At 44.5% G+C, this 18,038-nt stretch overlaps 1 protein-coding gene across 1 annotated transcript; it reads left to right on the top strand.

Annotated features, from left to right (window-relative positions):
* Positions 1–11,563: 11,563 nt before the first annotated feature.
* Positions 11,564–17,813, top strand: LOC134622674 (protein NLRC3-like; the record flags this gene model as incomplete). Its single annotated transcript, XM_063468063.1, has 3 exons — positions 11,564–11,600; positions 14,323–14,607; positions 16,087–17,813. Coding segments are annotated over exons 1-3 (2,049 nt in total), but the record flags the coding sequence as incomplete, so codon positions are not given.
* Positions 17,814–18,038: the final 225 nt, after the last annotated feature.

Genomic DNA, 18,038 nt, shown 5'->3' with positions numbered 1-18,038 from the left:
TCAATGAAAAGAAGATGCCGGCAGGTAGGATCTATGAGCGGATGTTAACACATACTATCACAGACTAACATAAATCACTCCGCCTTAAATAAATTTGTCATTTAAAACAGATTTGGGTCTGATTAATAATAAATCACAACAAAGCAAATTGGCATGTTAAAACTATAGGAAAAAACCACACACCTCCCACTTGGGCTATGTGCCAGACTAAGTAGGCCACAATAACCAGTAGCATATGTAGAAAACAAAACTCTTATAACCGTCTTTAAACAAGTAGGTCTCCACACCAAAAAGTCCCCAATCCGTAAGTATTTCTCAGGTACTCAGGGGGATGAACCACGTCCCTCTTGCTCCTCTACTGGCAGCAACACCACCAACCTCCTTACGTCCCTGTGGAGAATGGTGGAATGACATGGTTCCCTGTCCTTCCTTGCCTGGGACCAGTTGATAGGACGACTACAACAAATCCTTACTTTGACGTCCCGAACAACACCCCGGTCATCTGCATCTGCCTCCTCCACACGGCCCAGCTTGAAGCGGCCTCTAAGGGCATTCTGATCTGCCACCCAAACAAGGTCCCCAACAGAGACATTTCTCACCGGGGCATGCCATTTTTGCCGAACAAACAGGTGCGGCCCGGCCAACTGGCTCCAGCGCCTCCAAAACTTGTCCACTTCCACCTGGACCGCTCGTAGACGGCTGAATGGGTAGGCAGGGAACTCGAACCCCATGTTGTCACCCCTGGGCCCTGCCCGACCCAACAACAAAGAGTTTGGTGTCACAACATCTACAGTTTCTTCCTGAACTTGAGCTCTGGCCCCGATAGGCCTCTCATTGGTGAGGTTGGCCGCCAAATAGAGGAGGGTTTGGAATTCCAGAACAGTCAGGTTCCCCTCCTCACCAATGTTGCTCAATGCCCTTTTCAACACGCGAACAGCTGCTTCCGCCGCTCCATTCCGATGAGGGGAGTCTGCTGGACTAAACTCCCACATCCAGTCAGACCCAACCACAGCTGCCCTTCTCTGGATCTCTTCTTTGTCGATACTACCAAGGAAATCATAGAGCTCCTTCAGTGCAGGTTTAGCTCCCACAAAATTGGTCCCCTGGTCAGACCAGAGTTTCTTGGGGTGACCCCTCAAGGCAGTAAACCGCTGGTAAGCCTTCAGAAAGCCCTCAGTCGACAAATCTTCAACCACGTCTGCATGAACTGCTCTTGAGGCCATACAACTAAAAACCACGCCCCAAACTTTCTTCTTCACTCGTCGCCTTACTGAGTCTCTGACAAAATACGGGCCAAACAAGTCCAAAGTAGTGTACTCGAAAGGGGCTGCTGGCGTAGTGCGCACGGGAGGAAGATCACTCATTACCTGAGTGCATAGCTTGGCTCTGCACTTTCTGCAACTTATGCACGAATCAATCACCTTCCGTACGATCCTGGGACCTTGAACTACCCAGCCCCTCTTTCTCATCCGAAGAAGGGTGGCAGAAACACCTTCATGGTTGACACGATGGGCGTCCTCAGCGAGGAGAGAGCTTAACCGACACTTGTAGGGGATCAAAGGGACCCCGGACCTCTCCTCCTCAACGGATTGAACCCGGCCATGGCACATCATGAGCCCTGTTGCTTTATTCTTGCGCACAACCAGGCGGTTGAGCGTCGTCGTAGGGAAAGTCACACCTGCTTGAGCGGCGAGGCACAAGTCTTGAAACGCCTCTACGCGCTCCTGGGCCGTGGGCACTGCCTCCCACTTTAATCCTGCAGCAGTTTGACTCCTGCCAGTTAACCAAAAGCGCAAGGCTCTGCGGACATAAGCTATGACCCCACAGAGCTTGGCTAGAGAATTGAACCGTAAAAGATCTACTTGATTTATCAAGGCTGAACCCCAGTACTCCTTGATCCTGCAGACACTAGGAGCAACAGGAGAAGACCCCACAGTCTCAAAAGAAGTAACCTTGTTGCAGAATGGTAAAAGCTCTGGATTTACTTGGGCGCCGACCACAGTTTTGACGCTATCAAAACCATCTGGTGTAGTCTGCATCCTTTCCTGCGACCTTGTTAAGATGGCAGAAAAAGCCTTTCTTTGGAGTCGGCTAACAACTTCTCTAGTCCCAGAGGCCACCTCTGCAGCTGACTTTATGGGCCATTCCTCTATTGGCTTGGTTAGGAACGCGGGACCGGTCTGCCATGAAGAGTCCTCACTAAGCTGCTCAGGGGAACATCCTCTTGTGACCAGGTCAGCCACGTTGAACCGGCCAGGAAGCCACCACCAGTCAGTGACAGGCCCGGCCTTCTGTATCTCGCCCACTCGATTGGCAAAGAAGGTCTGGAACCCGTAACTCTCCCATTGGATGGCGCCTAACACAGTCTGACTGTCCAGGAAATGGTACCACCGATCTATTTCCAACCGACTGTACTTCAGAAAGTAACCTTTCAGGCGGGTGGCAAACACAGCTCCACAAATCTCTGCCTTGACAGCATCTCCCTTTTGTTCAACTGGAGTCAATTTGGCCTTGGACTCCACGAGCCGGGTCCTGACCCCTTCAGAAGTTTCCCAGCGCAGGTAAAGGACCGCTCCGTATGAATCACAACTCCCATCAGAGAATGTAATTCCCCAGGGTTTACCCACCCAGCCGGATGGCGTAATACTTCTGGGGAAGGTGATGGTACTCAGCCGTGCGTACTCCTCAAAGAGCTTAATCGCTCTCCCACGTAGTTCACTAGACAGCGGCTTATCCCATGTGTCCTTAGTCAGTATCCCTGCCTCCTGAAAGGCTCTTCTGACAAGAATGACACCTTTCTGTTTCAGGGGCGTCGCCAGACCAAGGGGGTCGTAGAGCCCTGCTACCTGACTCAGCAGCATACGACGGGTGAGGGGATTCGGCGTTTTCTCCCCTATGCTCTCCTCAGTGAGGTCTACTTGAGTACGCATTTTTTTCTTTCTTGTGGAGAAGTTGATAGCCACCATGAGAAAGAGCTTGTCTTCTTCCACGAGATAACCTACACCCAAGGCCTTGTTGTCCCCGGTCCGCAGCTGGTTGGGCAACATAATGGTTTCAGGTTCGGTGGGAACAGCACCTTGCCTCCCACTAAAGCCAGACCGCACCCAAGGCTTGAGGTAAAACCCCCCATACTTGAGAATGGCTTCAACCCCCTCCAGGACCTCGCTCAGTCTCTCAGGGTCGTTGTGGGACACAAGGATGTCGTCCACGTAAGTATCCTCTTCAATGACACGTCTTTCTACCACCCTGTTAACAAACTGTGGCAGGAGGGCAGTCTCTCGCATGGCAACCTGAGCGATACAACCTGCAGGCTTGTCACCCATGTTCACACGCACTACAGCATAATCCTTGATGTCCTCCTCCGGGGAATTCCTCCACAAGAAGCGATGAACATGCACCTCTTGGTCCTCCAGCCACACAGAGTTATACATTTTTGAGACATCCCCTATCGCCGCATGCTCTCCCTCTCGGAAATGGAGCAGCACTGCCCTAATGGGATTCAGAACATCTGGGCCCTTCATCAAGATGCTGTTCAAACTAACACCTCTGTACACCTGGCTGCTGTCCCAAACGAGCCTCACCGGCGTGGTGTTGGAGTCTGGGTTGGGCGCCATCAGATGGTTTATCCACCACACGGCTCCTTTCCACTCGTTCAACACTGTTTGGGAAAGCTGGATAGCGGCCCCCCTTGCCAGCATGTCACGCACCTGCTTAGCATAAGCTGCCTTCCATAGCGGATCTTTCTCGAGGCGCTTTTCTGACTTCAGGAAAGTTGCCTCCACAGCTTTGCGGTTGTTAGGCAGGGTCGCAGGGTCTTCTTTCCAGGGATATTTAGCATCCCAATGAGGCTTATCACTATGATTGTCACTCAGCTTGAAGGTCAGACCTCCTCTGATGATCTCCAACTCTCTTTCATCAGCAAGTGACATTTCCTTCCCTCCAGGGGCGCACTTCCCGCAGCGGCAACCGCCACACACGGGGTCACAGGCGGCACCAATACTGTCCCACTGTAACCATTTGATGACCTCAGCGTTGGATGTATTCGTGGTACCAACTTCTACGCTATCCTTTGGTCTCGGGTAACAGCTACGAAGAGCCGCAACTCTCTGAGACTCTGTCTTCATGGAGCATGCGAAATGGGTTGATGAGAAACGTGCAGTCACCTCCACATCTTCAAACAGATCTGGGTGTGCCCCACTGATGGTTTTCCCTAACGGACCATCCCACAGAACCAAGTCACCGCACCTCATCATTCTCTGGGGGGCTAGACGACCCTCTCGGGTGCTGATGAGTAGCTCAATCTTTTCAGGCCGGATCAGTTCCCCCGGTTCGACGGAGCCTGGGAAGAACTTCTCCAGGCGCTCCGAGTCCACTACGTGACCCACATTGGCAATCTCCTCTAACCCATAGCAAACCATCTCATGGAGTCGCCATGTCCCCTTCTTTGTGGCTACTTTTATGCTTACCAGGTATCTCTTTGTCTCTACTTTTGCCTCCATGCCACCAACACCATGAACAACCAAGGTGATTGGTTCACCAGTCAGCCCAAGTCTGTCCGCTGCCTGGTGGGTGATGTAGTTCGTGTCAGAGGCTAAATCGATGAGTGCTCCAATCCAGTCTCCCCTCTTGGTAGTGACATCCAACAACATCATGAGGACCGGGAGCTCCTTCAGACAACTCTCATCTTCCGAGCCTCTGCCAGCACACAACTTTGAAGTCACTTTGTTTGTGCAAGCCTTTCGAACAGCCTCCAGCTGCTCCGGGGACAGACCTAGACCGGCAAACACAGCCTCTTGCTCTTGCGTTGGGCCACGGGGTTCTCTCCTTTTCCCCCCTTTGGTCCCTTGCCTAGCTGCATCTTTCCTAGGTGGGGTTTTAAGACACAGGAAGAAATGGTGATCCGATGAGGCATCACCCCTTCTGCATTCCTCGTTACGACATAGAAAGTTTTTACTACACGGGTCATCACTCCCATGGGAGTCCAGACACCTGGGACATACTCTGGTCCTTTTCACATAAGCTCTCCGCTCTGACGGGTTGGCCCTTTTAAACGTCTTACAGCGGTATAAACGCCCTGTATGACCCTCTTCGCCACACAAACAGCAAGGATTCTGTGACAGCTCACCTCTCGTCTCGCTTGCAGTAGCCTTGGTGAACGAACGTCTCTCCACCCTCCGATCTGGTCTCTCCTTTGGTTTCTCACGGGGGCTCGGTTCAGCTGCCCTGGCAGTATTAGACTGTCTGACGGATTACAACTGCTCCAGTTGCACCAGGACTGTCTTCTGATCTTTCAGGAACTGCCACAGCTTATCAAACCGGTTCTGTGCACTGACATCGTTGACAGGATCACATCGGTACAAAAGCCACCTTTCCTTCATACTGTCCGGCAACTTACTCTCAAGTGAGCGGATCACTAATTGATTTTTTATGGCATCTTCGCAACCTAGGTCTATTAGGTCCAACAGCGCCCTCTCTACAGCTTGGATCAACTGTAAAACCTCTCTGGGTTTGTTGTTGCGCACGCCTGGTAACTCCTGTAGTTCAAGCACGATGTCGTCTGCTATCTGTGATACATCACCATAACAGTCCTCTAAAACCCGGAAAACCTCGCTCGCAGTACGGCAGTGAGACAGCCTAAGTTCACATTTTACTGGATCAGCAATACTGTCCATCAGGTGGAAGAGTCTGCACTCTGGGGAACCTGTGGGTTCCGCTAACGCTTGGAGGGTCCCCCAGTTACTCTTCCAGCGCCAGTAGCTCCTCCTGTCCCCAAAGAACTTAGGTAGGCTCAGCGGTGCGAGCGCGATCCTCGTTCCGAGCGATCCTTGAGAGACGGTCGACGTACTCTGTCCTGCCCCAGCGCCATTGGGTCTCACACCATGTATTCCTCGAAGCTGCTGTGGCGTGCTTGAAAGACCGGGGTTGAACACAGGACTCACGAGTCTCTGGGATAGTGGTCCCTGTGGTGGCGCTTGAAGGGTTACAGTGGAAGGACTTGCAGCTCGTGCTCCATCGGAACCACCTGCATCAACGATTTGGCTATTACTGTCCACTGCGGCACTTTGGTATGCAGCAGGGTTCATGTCAGCATCTAGCGCACCATCGCCACGCGCTGGGCCATCTTCTCCACTGGTCGCGGCGGGCCCACCGGGCTTGCTAGTGCTGGTCGTCACTCCACCGTCAGCGCCACCTTCATCACTGCCTTCACCTTCACTACTAGTCCGGCTCCTAAGGTCGCCACACCCAGATCTCTTTCTCCCATCCAGGGCGGTAGCCAGCACCACCATAGCTACTCTCCTCCTTTCCTTGAGCTCTTTGAGACAAGCTCGCATAACATTCACCTCTTTCTCTGGAACATAACGATCCCACTTAAACACAAACTCACTTAGAGCTTCCTCTCTGCCTTCCACAGCAGTGAGCATTGAATCAAACTGATCCTGTTTTGTTTGACCCGTTTTGAGCGCCTCCACCTGGCTAATCGCATCTTTTAGGTCAACTCTTAGACTGTCAAACTGACCTGATGCACAGCGGGACCATGATGCCTCCTTTAGTTTCATTTCTGTGGTCTGGTATTTTGAGCGGCAGTCCTGCAGCTTCTTCTCCACTTCAGCTATTTCTGCTGCAAACCCACTTGCATCTTCTTCTTCCATAGCAGCAATGTAATCAAAGCTGCTATCACAAACCTCATTATAACTGTCTTTGAGTGTCCTACATTCAGACATCAGGTCATGTTCAGTCAGAAGGTCAATGTTAAAAACAATGGAATTGGCCTTCCTAGTAAAAACTGCCTGCGCAGAGGACCGCCTTTTCTTTAATTCTTCTCGGCATGCCATGCTGACCTTTTTCCCTCGTTTTTTACCGGCGTTATTTCTTCGCCCTCAACAAAGATGGCGGCGACCCACTTCCGGTCGCTTAGCGGCTAGTAACTGAAATAAAAGTTCGTTTTCGGCGGCTGGCTTATCCTATGCCAGCGCCCTAATAGTCCCAGCAAAGAAATCCACACACAGTCTCTCACGTACGAGGGCTTGACGGTGTTTTGAGAACGAAGTCGCGTCGATCGGCCGTGACGATCGGCCGGGCTCCGTCTAATCGCTGGATTCTCCGTAGTCGACACAGACCCTCCTCCGCTTCTCCGTCGCGGGGACTGGCTAAGTGTTGATTACTGTACGGTTTTTACTAAGCTAACTACCTTTAATTTAGCAAACTCCCACCTTAAGGGTGTGTTTTGACTGATGAAACTGTGTCGTACTCAGGCTCGGACATCTGATTGCTGCCCTTTATAAGCTTTATTCTACAAGCATAAGCTCACAACAGTACAGTAACTGTGCCTTTACAGAAGCCAGGTAATCAACTGAAAGACACAAATAAATAACCACACAACATTAACACAACAACCTTCTTAATGACAGTACAATTTGGTAACAGTCATATTCATAGCTTTAACATGTCATTTAGTTAACACAGAAACTCACCAGCTCGGCTTCACCAGTCATAACAACAACATCAATGAAAAGAAGATCCGGCAGGTAGGATCTATGAGCGGATGTTAACACATACTATCACAGACTAACATAAATCACTCCGCCTTAAATAAATTTGTCATTTAAAACAGATTTGGGTCTGATTAATAATAAATCACAACAAAGCAAATTGGCATGTTAAAACTATAGGAAAAAACCACACACTGAAGTTCAGTACACATTATAATAAACTAATAAACAAATGGTCTAGCAAATAAAATAAAAGCTAAGACATCCAGAAATATATCTATAATTAAAGAAGAACATTGTGAAAAATTGGATAATGTGTGGTATTAGCTGCTCTAAAATAAATCCTTTCTAAAAAGAGAGTTCTGTGAAACAGGTTGTACAGCAGATTTGCTATATTTTAATACTGACATTGTCATACCTGCTGCAGCAGATGTGTGGATTTAAAGAAGAAGAACCCAAATTTATGCACTGGCTTGAATGGAAGTGTTTTATTTATGGTGATTGAAATACGAACAAAAGCAAGGGTGGAATAAACATAACTAATAAATATCCTTAACCTAGAAAGCTAAAAACCAAACTAAAAAAAACACAAGGAGATGGAGAGCATAGAAAACACATGGTATGGAAAGCAGGGGCGAAACACGAACCAAAACAAGTGCAAACTCATTATCTCCTCAGGGGTGGATCTAGAGGTTTTCTTAGGGTGGCAAGGAAAAAAAATGGGGTGGCTAAATCAAATACTTTTTTTTCACACATTTTATGAACATATATAGCTATGTATCTAAAAAAAAATGTTTGAACAACAATTTAAAACTATCTGTGCCAGTAAAACAAAAAAAAAAAGTGTTTGTCCACCACAGGGATAAACCCTGCAGGCCTGTCAATAGGAGGTGTATCACTCTGGTTTTCTACCTGGTGACAGTGTTTACATTGCAATGTGCCCTTGTGCCATTCATTAGCACCCTCAGTGATACACAAAACAAAACAATGGCTACACAGCAGGCTATTTACACCAGACAACACAACACACTAACTATACACTACACGCTAGATTTCACCAATCTCATCTCAAAACTAGCTATTGATATCTTTTTATCTCTCTCGCTTGCTCATTCTCGCTGCCATCAGTCCCAAAACTTCCTCTTCCTAAACAACCAAATCTCATGTATTTACTTTTTTTTTAAATTGGTCAACATGGTAAATTTTTCCACTGATAGGAAAGAGGTGTATTTTTTTTCTCTTTCTTTACCGTTTTCACTCTGTCCTTAGAAAATGTTTTTTTAAAAGACAACAAAAAACAAACAAACCTGATGATAGTATTTAGAAATAAGCATTGCTTACACACACACATATATATATATATATATATATATATATATTATCATACTGCCGCTTTTACTGGTCTATCATTAAAATTTAAAAACTGTTGAATACTTTGAAGTCAGAACTTTCGACACGGGCTGAAATACTGTCTCAGTGCGGCTGCAGCTTGTTGCTATGTCAGCTCAATCAGTCATGTGATATGGAGGTGCGGTGGTCCCGTTGACCCTAGAGGGTTAATAACACTTACCTTCATTTCACTTCCAGAATGTAACAACCAGCCACGTGTGTGAAATCTGCAAAATTCCCATGGTGTTGTTCAAAATGTGCTCAATCTTAGGTACAATCATAGGCATTAGTTGCTACTGAAAATGTTAGGTTTGTAGCTTAAACCTATTCGCTGGAACGTTGAAGACAATTTAATTACACAGCAAAAAGCATTAAACACCAAGCAGAGCTTTTGATGATTCTCGTATACGAGGGAGACCAACTGGACAAACGTCGTTCCTTCACTTGACTCCAGTTGTTCTCGTCCGCTCCCCCGTAACACTGATCTTTTATTGAGGTTACATGAATATACATAGGTTCATTAACATATGACGTCTACATACAAACAAAGAGTACCTTGCTTGTGTGTTGTGTGTGTCAGAATGTGAACCTGTGAAGACTCCCCAAAGCTGGTGCCAGGATTCTAGCAGTCCATCTAAACAAAAGGCACTTATATTTAACCAGATACAGAGTGGGTGTCCTTCTATACCATAAATCAGTAAGAGCAGATATAACCTCTCTCCTGACCTTAAGTTGTCTACCAACATGACATTGATTATAAAACTCTAAGCATATATGAGTAGATATTTCTAAGCATAAATGACAATCAACAATACAAATCTAACATTCCCCCCTTTTGACAGTTATGCTAGAAAAGTTCCCAGTTATGATCACCTCATGTCTGACAGTGTTAATGCAAACATTTTTATACTCAGCATATGTCAAATCACCCTAAATTACTGTAAACATACACAGTTTGATAAATGTATTAGCAGTTATCCAATCTCTCATTGATCTCATTCAATGGCAAACTGCATCCTACAAGCAAACAAATGAATTGTCAATGGTCAAAAGAGAAATTAACATTTTCAAAACATCCCAGCTTGGTGGTGCTCCTCCGCAAGACATGTAAATCACACGTCTCTCTGCAGAGTGGTTTAAGTTCTGCAGGGCGTCATAAATCTCTCTTCCAGTTGTTCCCATCACTGTCCATAGGACCAGAGTTCAAATGTATGTAGGATAGACATTCAAAGATACCAGGTGGTTTTTGTTGTTTGATAATGAGGCTTTCAGCTATCTCCAAAGCTGCAGGCCTCTTCAGCACTCCTGTTTTATGGCCTCTACCAACCCCCATCACCTCACTTCAGGCCTTCGTCCTGTCCATTCATCTCTGCAAAAATCCCTCTGTAGAAGGGGTGTTGGATCCAGTTATCTTACTGCTGTTATGATCCCAGCAGTCTTCAGAGTGTCATCGTATGCATAGTATAGTGACACAGCATTAGGTGATGTTCATAAGAAACTGCTGTCATCACCACCATAGCTTCTGGTTCCTGTGCTTTTCACAGAATCATGATGCCGTCCTTGAACTCCCTCTGCGCTGTCGATAGAGCTTGGCACGCTCCCCTCATCCTTCAGGTGCCCATCTGTTGTCCACAATCTCCTCTGTTGGCCTCTGGAAAGCCCCCTTGGCACAGCTCTCATTCCAACGCAGCTTCGTGGTCCTTGTTGTGGCTCCGAAATCTGATCTCCTGATGGGCCCCACACAGCTCGACCTTTGACCTCAACCACTGCCTGGGCTATCAGCTATGCCTGGAATGGTTCTTGTTTCTCACTGGGCCTCTGAAGATTCCTCAGGAGATTCCTTTCAGCAGTACTCTGACTGCTGCACCTGTATTTCTTTGCTAGGAGGAAAAACCTCTATTTGGAAAGCATGTCACCCATCATCAAACCACATTCTTTAGTTCAGTAAACATCACTTATAGGCCATCAAAGCCTCATCTGAACATGGATGCACCACTTGTATAGGTTTAATACCCATTAACGAACTGTTAATCCCACAAATCACTGCAAAAATCATAGAAAACATTGTTTCATGTTAATTCTGGACCCCACCTCTTGACGCATGGACAGTCCCATGAGTCAACTCATCAAACCTAGATTTCTGTCATAAAGAAAAAGGTTAGCTAGATCATGTCCCAGGCAACATCAGGGCATCTCCACCGGAGTAGCTCCGTAACCCTGCAATAAAAGATGTTACTGTGTTTTGCATATTTAAGTTTACTTAAAACCTGGCTCTGCCTGGAACCTGCATACACACCTGTAAAACAAGATCTGGAAGTGAAATCAACCTTCACGCTTATAAACAATTGTATCACAAGAGTAATAAAGCATTCAGCATCAGCAAGAAAAGTATCATGTGCAGGTTTTCTCAAATCAGTAAACTACAATTATTGCCATAATTCGCCCCAGTCATGGATGATCCCATGTACTCAGTCAACATTAATGTAATCGGTGACTTCCCTTAAGCAAAGTCACTCCACGCATTTATCACTAGGAGCTCAATAGTGACCAGCTAATGAGCTCCATATTAAACTATTCCATAAACACTGCATCTCTTATTTGCTTTCTCATGTTACTTCTACGTCTGTGCTGAATCCTCTACATGCACTCTTAGAAAAAACAAACATTAGCAACACACATGGACAATGCTGGTGGTCAGGCGCAGGTTGACAGGTTCCAGAGGTGCTGTAAAAAGACCATAAAGTTAGCCATCCATAGCTGTGGAAAGAAGTTACACTAGTTTCAACACAGGAAATGACTATTCACATTGTCAAAGAAACCTACACATTTTCCCAACAACAGAGCGTAACAGCATCACCAACTCATAACCTGTAAACACAGTTTTCTTCACACATAAACCCAGAAATCCTGTAGTAGAAAACATCAACCAGTTGTCCTGTTATAGATCACATGATCAAACCAGATGAAGAACTGTAATGCTGTAGACAAGAAAATGCAAACGTTAGCGCTCCGCAGGTGTATACACACTTTCTCACAGTTACCTCTATGAGCAACACAAGGTAGTGAATAACACCCCTGTACGGTGTACATTTTAGGACATCGTCAGGTCTCAGGAAAAAAGCTGTCAGGTATCAGTCTCAGACGAAAAAATGTCAGGTGTCAGACTCGGACGAAAAAATGTCAGGTCTCAGACGAAAAAATGTCAGGCCTCAGTCTCAGACGAAAAAATGTCAGGTCTCAGACTCAGACGAAAAGTTGTCAGGTATCAGTCTCAGACAAAAAAATGTCAGGTCTCAGACTCAGACGAAAAAATGTCAGGTTTCAGTCTCAGATGGAGGCTGACATCTTGCAAATTTGGAGTAGTGACTTAAGGTGGAGCGACTGTGTAATGCTCCTGCCCACACACCCGCTGGACATGACCGCAAACACGCCCCCCTGCACTTTTTACGTAGCCCGGCTGCTCCAGCTTTTTTGCTGGTTTACCACGACTGACGATTTGTTTAATTAAGGTAAATACAACCATGTCACTGTTATAAAAAAAGACACACAGCTTATCATCTTATAGTTTTAAAATCACTCTGTTTATTAATTTGTTAGCTAGATTAGCCGTTAGCATATGCACTGTGTTGGAGGCTTGTTGCTAGCTAGTTAGCGATGCTACACACCTGCTACTCTAATAGTCTGTGTTATTGAAGGATTCAGCACTTCTTATGTTTTTTTAATCCATTTTTAGACAGCGATGAGATCATCTGCACACTCTACAGAAGCCCAGAGTTACTGTTAATATCAAAAATATAATGCTGTCCTTTGAGATTTTAACATAAGACTGTGAGTGTCATGGATCTAAAACTGTTTAAATCTTCAGAGCCCTCTACAGCATGGTAACATGAAAACTTTAAAAACAGCAGCAGAAGGTTTCAGTAGTGTAATTTGTTCTTTTCATTTAATAATAGTCAATATTATATCAACATCTACAGTCACCCTGGCGAGAAACTAGTGAGGGAGACCATCAGGACCAAGCTGGGTTTCCTGGGTCCAGAGGTTTGGAGAAACTTCTTCCCTTTCTTTCATCACAGCTGTCCTGTGCCAGATGTTCTGTTGACCCACTGAGAGAGGCATCATTTAAGCAACACCAGGAAGACTGAAGCTCATCGCATTGATCAAGCAGGACTCATGATCTTCACCAGCAGCTCCCTCACAGGGAAATCTTCAGCACTCCTCCGTAGGCCCGCCCCAGGAGATGGATAAACCCAGCATATTATGAACACTGTGATGGAGACCTTTGGTTTGTGTAATGTTATAAATACTTGGATACTCCCCAGAGGCTCCGGGTTTTTACATAAAGATATTATATTATGATAAATAACACACTATCTGCAAAAAACTGTGAAAGAATTCCAGATGACAAGTTTGTAGTTCAACATACAAGTGACGACCTTTGACCTTCATCAGGTTTTATTTAATTGTGTTAGACAAAATCTCATATTCTCTTCATGCAGCTGAGTACATTAAGTGTTTAAAACGGAAGCTGTGCAGGTCTGAGATACAACCTGAGGTCCTGTTAATGCTGATATATAGTGACACAGTTACATGAGTGATTAATCATTTTGTTTTTTTGTCTTTAACTTTATCAATAAAGCTGCAGCCTTCACTACAGCACATGCGGTACTTTAAGCTTTGTACTGTTTTCATCAGTTCATTTTGCAGTTAACATGTGAACATGTTGGATGATCTGTCTGTTGTCACTGGGTGATGCTGAGGTCTGAATCTGAGGGCAGCTCCTGTAATCACAAAGACAACAGAACCATCAAACTCAAATATAAATTTTATCCCTCAATATTGAAATAAAGCTGATTCTTCTGTCCTCACACACTCAGGATCTGAAGTTCTTCTCGTACATTTTTTCAGTATTACAGTACACTACAGTACTTCAATCCATAGTTCCTGATTAATGAGGAGTTACTGAAGTACAAGCTTTTAAAAACGATTTTACTGTCTTTACAGATGTGGCAAGAGACTGAAAACATGCTGCTGTTTGCACATATTTAATATTCAGCTCTGCACAGGAGCTGAAGCAGGGTGCAGCCTGTTGCTTTTACAGTACAATGCTTGTAATAAAAGTACAAACTCAAAGTACAGTCTGAGTCTGAGACCTGACATTTTTTCGTCTGAGACTGACACCTGACATTTATTCGTCTGAGTCTTTATTAGTGGTTTATTCTATGTATTTATTCTTCTAAGTGGTGAAAATTACATCATCAGCAGTTCTATGTATAAGTAGTCACAATTTTATTTTATTTTCTATTTTCAATCCACAAATTCAGTATTTTAAGTTGAGATGATGGAGTTTTAATTTAACCAAGTTAAACTATTTGTTTTTGTTTTTTTAGTCCCAGAGGAGAATAATAACATAAGTGTTTGTGTCTTTTTCTTCTTCCTATAGAAGAGGAGCTTGCCAGGGTGCGGTCAGCCTTTGTTTCAAGGGTATCTGCAGAAATTCTTACACAGCTCCTTGAAGCCCTTGTAAGTGATGGTGTTTTAAATGAATTGGAGAAAGAATCGACACTGGAGGAGAACTCAGTCAGAGCAGATAAGGCACGGTGCACCATCGACACAGTGAGGAAGAAAGGGGACAGAGCCTGTAAGATAATGATCAGACATCTTCAGAGAATAGATCCATTTCTCTTCTCTCAGCTGCGTTTATATTCGGATCCATCTGCTCAGCAGGGTGAGGCTTTTTTATCTTTAAGAATTGTGTCTTTGATTGGTTTGTCTAACAAGGCCATGGACGAATTTGAAGGTCGTTAGTTTAAAATGCCTTTTAGAAGATGTCCAAAAGACCAGTCTGACCTCAACCATCACATGTACAAAACCAAAAAGTAATGAGATGAAATAGGGTATAAGTTGTACCAAGGATTTTAATTGTGTTGTTTTTACATAGTAGTAAACTAAAGTATTGTGCTTAGGGGGGATTTTGTTCTCCCAATTTAGTTTTACATGTGTATGTTTACAAAAACTTAATGTGACTGTGCAGAAGTTACAGTTATTTAAATTGTAACTGAACAGGAGATTCTTTAAAAAGTTTGGTGATGATTTTTTGTATCCCAAGCTGAGCATCAAATGAAGCTGAATGTATTTTTCAACCTTAGGGTTGAAGTTGTGTAAATAACACAACAATCCAAACAAGGGGAAAAGCATTTCAAGGAGCTCTTTGAGACCATTTGTTAAAATGTCTTGCTTAGTGAAAGTGCGGCCCACTTTTCCTATATAAGTATAGAACCAAAATTAATTACTCTGTTTTGAAAATGTGAGGAGAAAAAAGTGTGCATATTTGTTTATAAATGTAGGGAGTAATAGTAAAAAGTTGTCAGAAAAAGAAATACTCTAAAGTACTAAAGTACAGATACCTGAAAATTCTACTGAAGTGCACTAATTGAGTATTTGTACTTCATTACTTCCCACCTCTGTAACATGCTAATTACATGGAATATCCTAGGCAGAGAGTAAGGTATAATTTAAGAAATGAGTTTCCTGAAAAATAACAAAAATTTAATCACTAAGGAAACAAGAGCTCACAGTGAAGGAAGGTAAGTATATTAAAATAAATTAAAGAAATAAAATTTTGCACTCCATCAAACCACACAAAAAGGGACAGAGGGATGGTCTATGCACACACACACTAAAACATGGAATAAAACACAGGGAGGGGGAACGAGGACTCACAGATACACAGATGGGTCACACAGGTGGTAAAGTCAAGAAATCAAATAAGCAACATCTTAACAGTAGAACCTAGGAACCATGGCATAAATAAAGAACAAAATACAAAAACACACAAAAACTAAGAATGCTGGGTCAACATGACCCAGGATCATGACAATGCTGGTAACAGGGAAAAATTCTATGTGCGGTCTCTCCTCCTGGTAGATTCACTGAAGTTCAAAAACTACAAGGAATAAGAGCCCAAACTAGAATATAAACAATGTCCAAACTCAAACTTGTCAGTGTAGTAATAATGTGACTGAAACCATTTCCTCTACATCTTAAAAGCAGGTTTGTGCAGCTTTAATTTTTGACATTTCTTCTTTTTTGTGTTTTTGGATCTGAGCCGATCTTAGCAAATAAAAACTATTTTAAAAAGGCTAACAACCACTCCGTAAAAAATGTTTTTCTAATCTGTTGTTATTTTATGGATTTATTTATTCAGAGGCTCTTCAGAACTGTCAGCCTTTCCTTAAATCTAAGCTGAAGAAGAAGTTCCAGTGTGTTTTTGAGGGCATCGCTAAAGCAGGAAACCCAACCCTTCTGAATCAGATCTACACAGAGCTCTACATCACAGGGGGAGGAATAGCCGAAATCAGTGATCAACATGAGATCAGACAGATTGAAATAGCTTTTAAGAAAGCAGACAGATCAGAAAGAGTAATCAGACGAGAAGACATCTTTAAACCCTCACCTGGAAGAGATGAACCAATCAGAACAGTGCTGACAAAGGGAGTGGCTGGCATTGGGAAAACAGTCTTAACACAGAAATCCACCCTGGACTGGGCTGAAGACAAAGCCAACCAGGACATCCAGTTCATGTTTCCATTCACTTTCAGAGAGTTGAATGTGCTGAAAGAGGAAAAGTTCAGCTTGGTGGAACTTGTCCATCACTTCTTTAATGAAACCAAAGAAGCAGGAATCTGTAACTTCGAAGACTTCCAGGTTGTGTTCATCTTTGATGGTCTGGATGAGTGTCGACTTCCTCTGGACTTCCACAAAACTAAGATCCTATCTGACCCAAGAAAGTCCACCTCAGTGGATGTACTGCTGATAAACCTCATCAGGGCGAACCTGCTCCCCTCTGCTCGCCTCTGGATAACCACACGACCTGCAGCAGCCAATCAAATCTCTCCTGAATGTGTTGACATGGTGACAGAGGTCAGAGGGTTCACTGACCCACAGAAGGAGGAGTACTTCAGGAAGAGATTCTGTGCTAACAAACATGTCAGCAGGATCATTTCCCACATCAAGACATCACAAAGCCTCCGCATCATGTGTCACATCCCAGTCTTCTGCTGGATCACTGCTACAGTTCTGGAGGATGTGCTGAAAACCAGAGAGGGAGGACAGCTACCCACGACCTTGACTGAGATGTACATCTACTTCCTGGTGGTTCAGGCCAAAGTGAAGAAGGTCAAGTATGATGGAGGAGCTGTGACAGATCCACATTGGGATCCAGAAAGCAGGAAGATGATTAAATCTCTTGGAAAACTGGCTTTTGATCAGCTGCAGAAAGGAAACCTGATCTTTTATGAATCAGACCTGACAAAGTGTGGCATCGATATCAGAGCAGCCTCAGTGTACTCAGGAGTGTTCACACAGATCTTTAAAGAGGAGAGAGGACTGTACCAGGACAAGGTGTTCTGCTTCATCCATCTGAGTGTTCAGGAGTTTCTGGCTGCTCTTCATGTCCATCTGACCTTCATAAACTCTGGCCTCAATTTGCTGGAAGAACAAACAACCTCCCAGAACTCTGAAAGAGAAGAATCTGAGGAGAAATACTTCTACCGGAGTGCTGTTGACAAGGCTTTAGAGAGTCCAAATGGACACCTGGACTTGTTCCTCCGCTTCCTCCTGGGTCTTTCACTACAGACCAATCAGACTCTCCTACGAGGTCTGCTGACACAGACAGGAAGTAGCTCACAGACTAATCAGAGAACCGGAAAGTACATTAAGAAGAAGCTCAGTAAGATTCTGTCTGCAGAGAAAAGCATCAATCTGTTTCACTGTCTGAATGAACTGAATGATCGTTCTCTAGTGAAGGAGATCCAACAGTCCCTGAGATCAGGAAGTCTCTCCACAGATGAATTGTCTCCTGCTCAGTGGTCAGCTCTGGCCTTCATTTTACTGTCATCAGAAAAAGATCTGGATGTGTTTGACCTGAAGAAATACTCTGCTTCAGAGGAGGCTCTTATGATGCTGCTGCCAGTGGTCAAAGCCTCCAACAAAGCTCTGTAAGTAAATATGTGATTAATCTCTCATTGTTTAATTTTTCACTCAGTTCTTTAAAGATAAGCTAAGCTAAGATAACTCTTTATTGTCACTGCACAGTCATACCTAGTACAATAGTCCAATGAAACTGGAAAATGTCTCACATTGGCAACACAACACAAC

This window comes from Pelmatolapia mariae, unplaced genomic scaffold, assembly GCF_036321145.2.
Source record: "Pelmatolapia mariae isolate MD_Pm_ZW unplaced genomic scaffold, Pm_UMD_F_2 NODE_ptg000135l+_length_31495_cov_1, whole genome shotgun sequence".
Classification (NCBI taxonomy): domain Eukaryota; kingdom Metazoa; phylum Chordata; class Actinopteri; order Cichliformes; family Cichlidae; genus Pelmatolapia; species Pelmatolapia mariae.
This window is presented reverse-complemented; position numbering and strand designations above follow the sequence as displayed.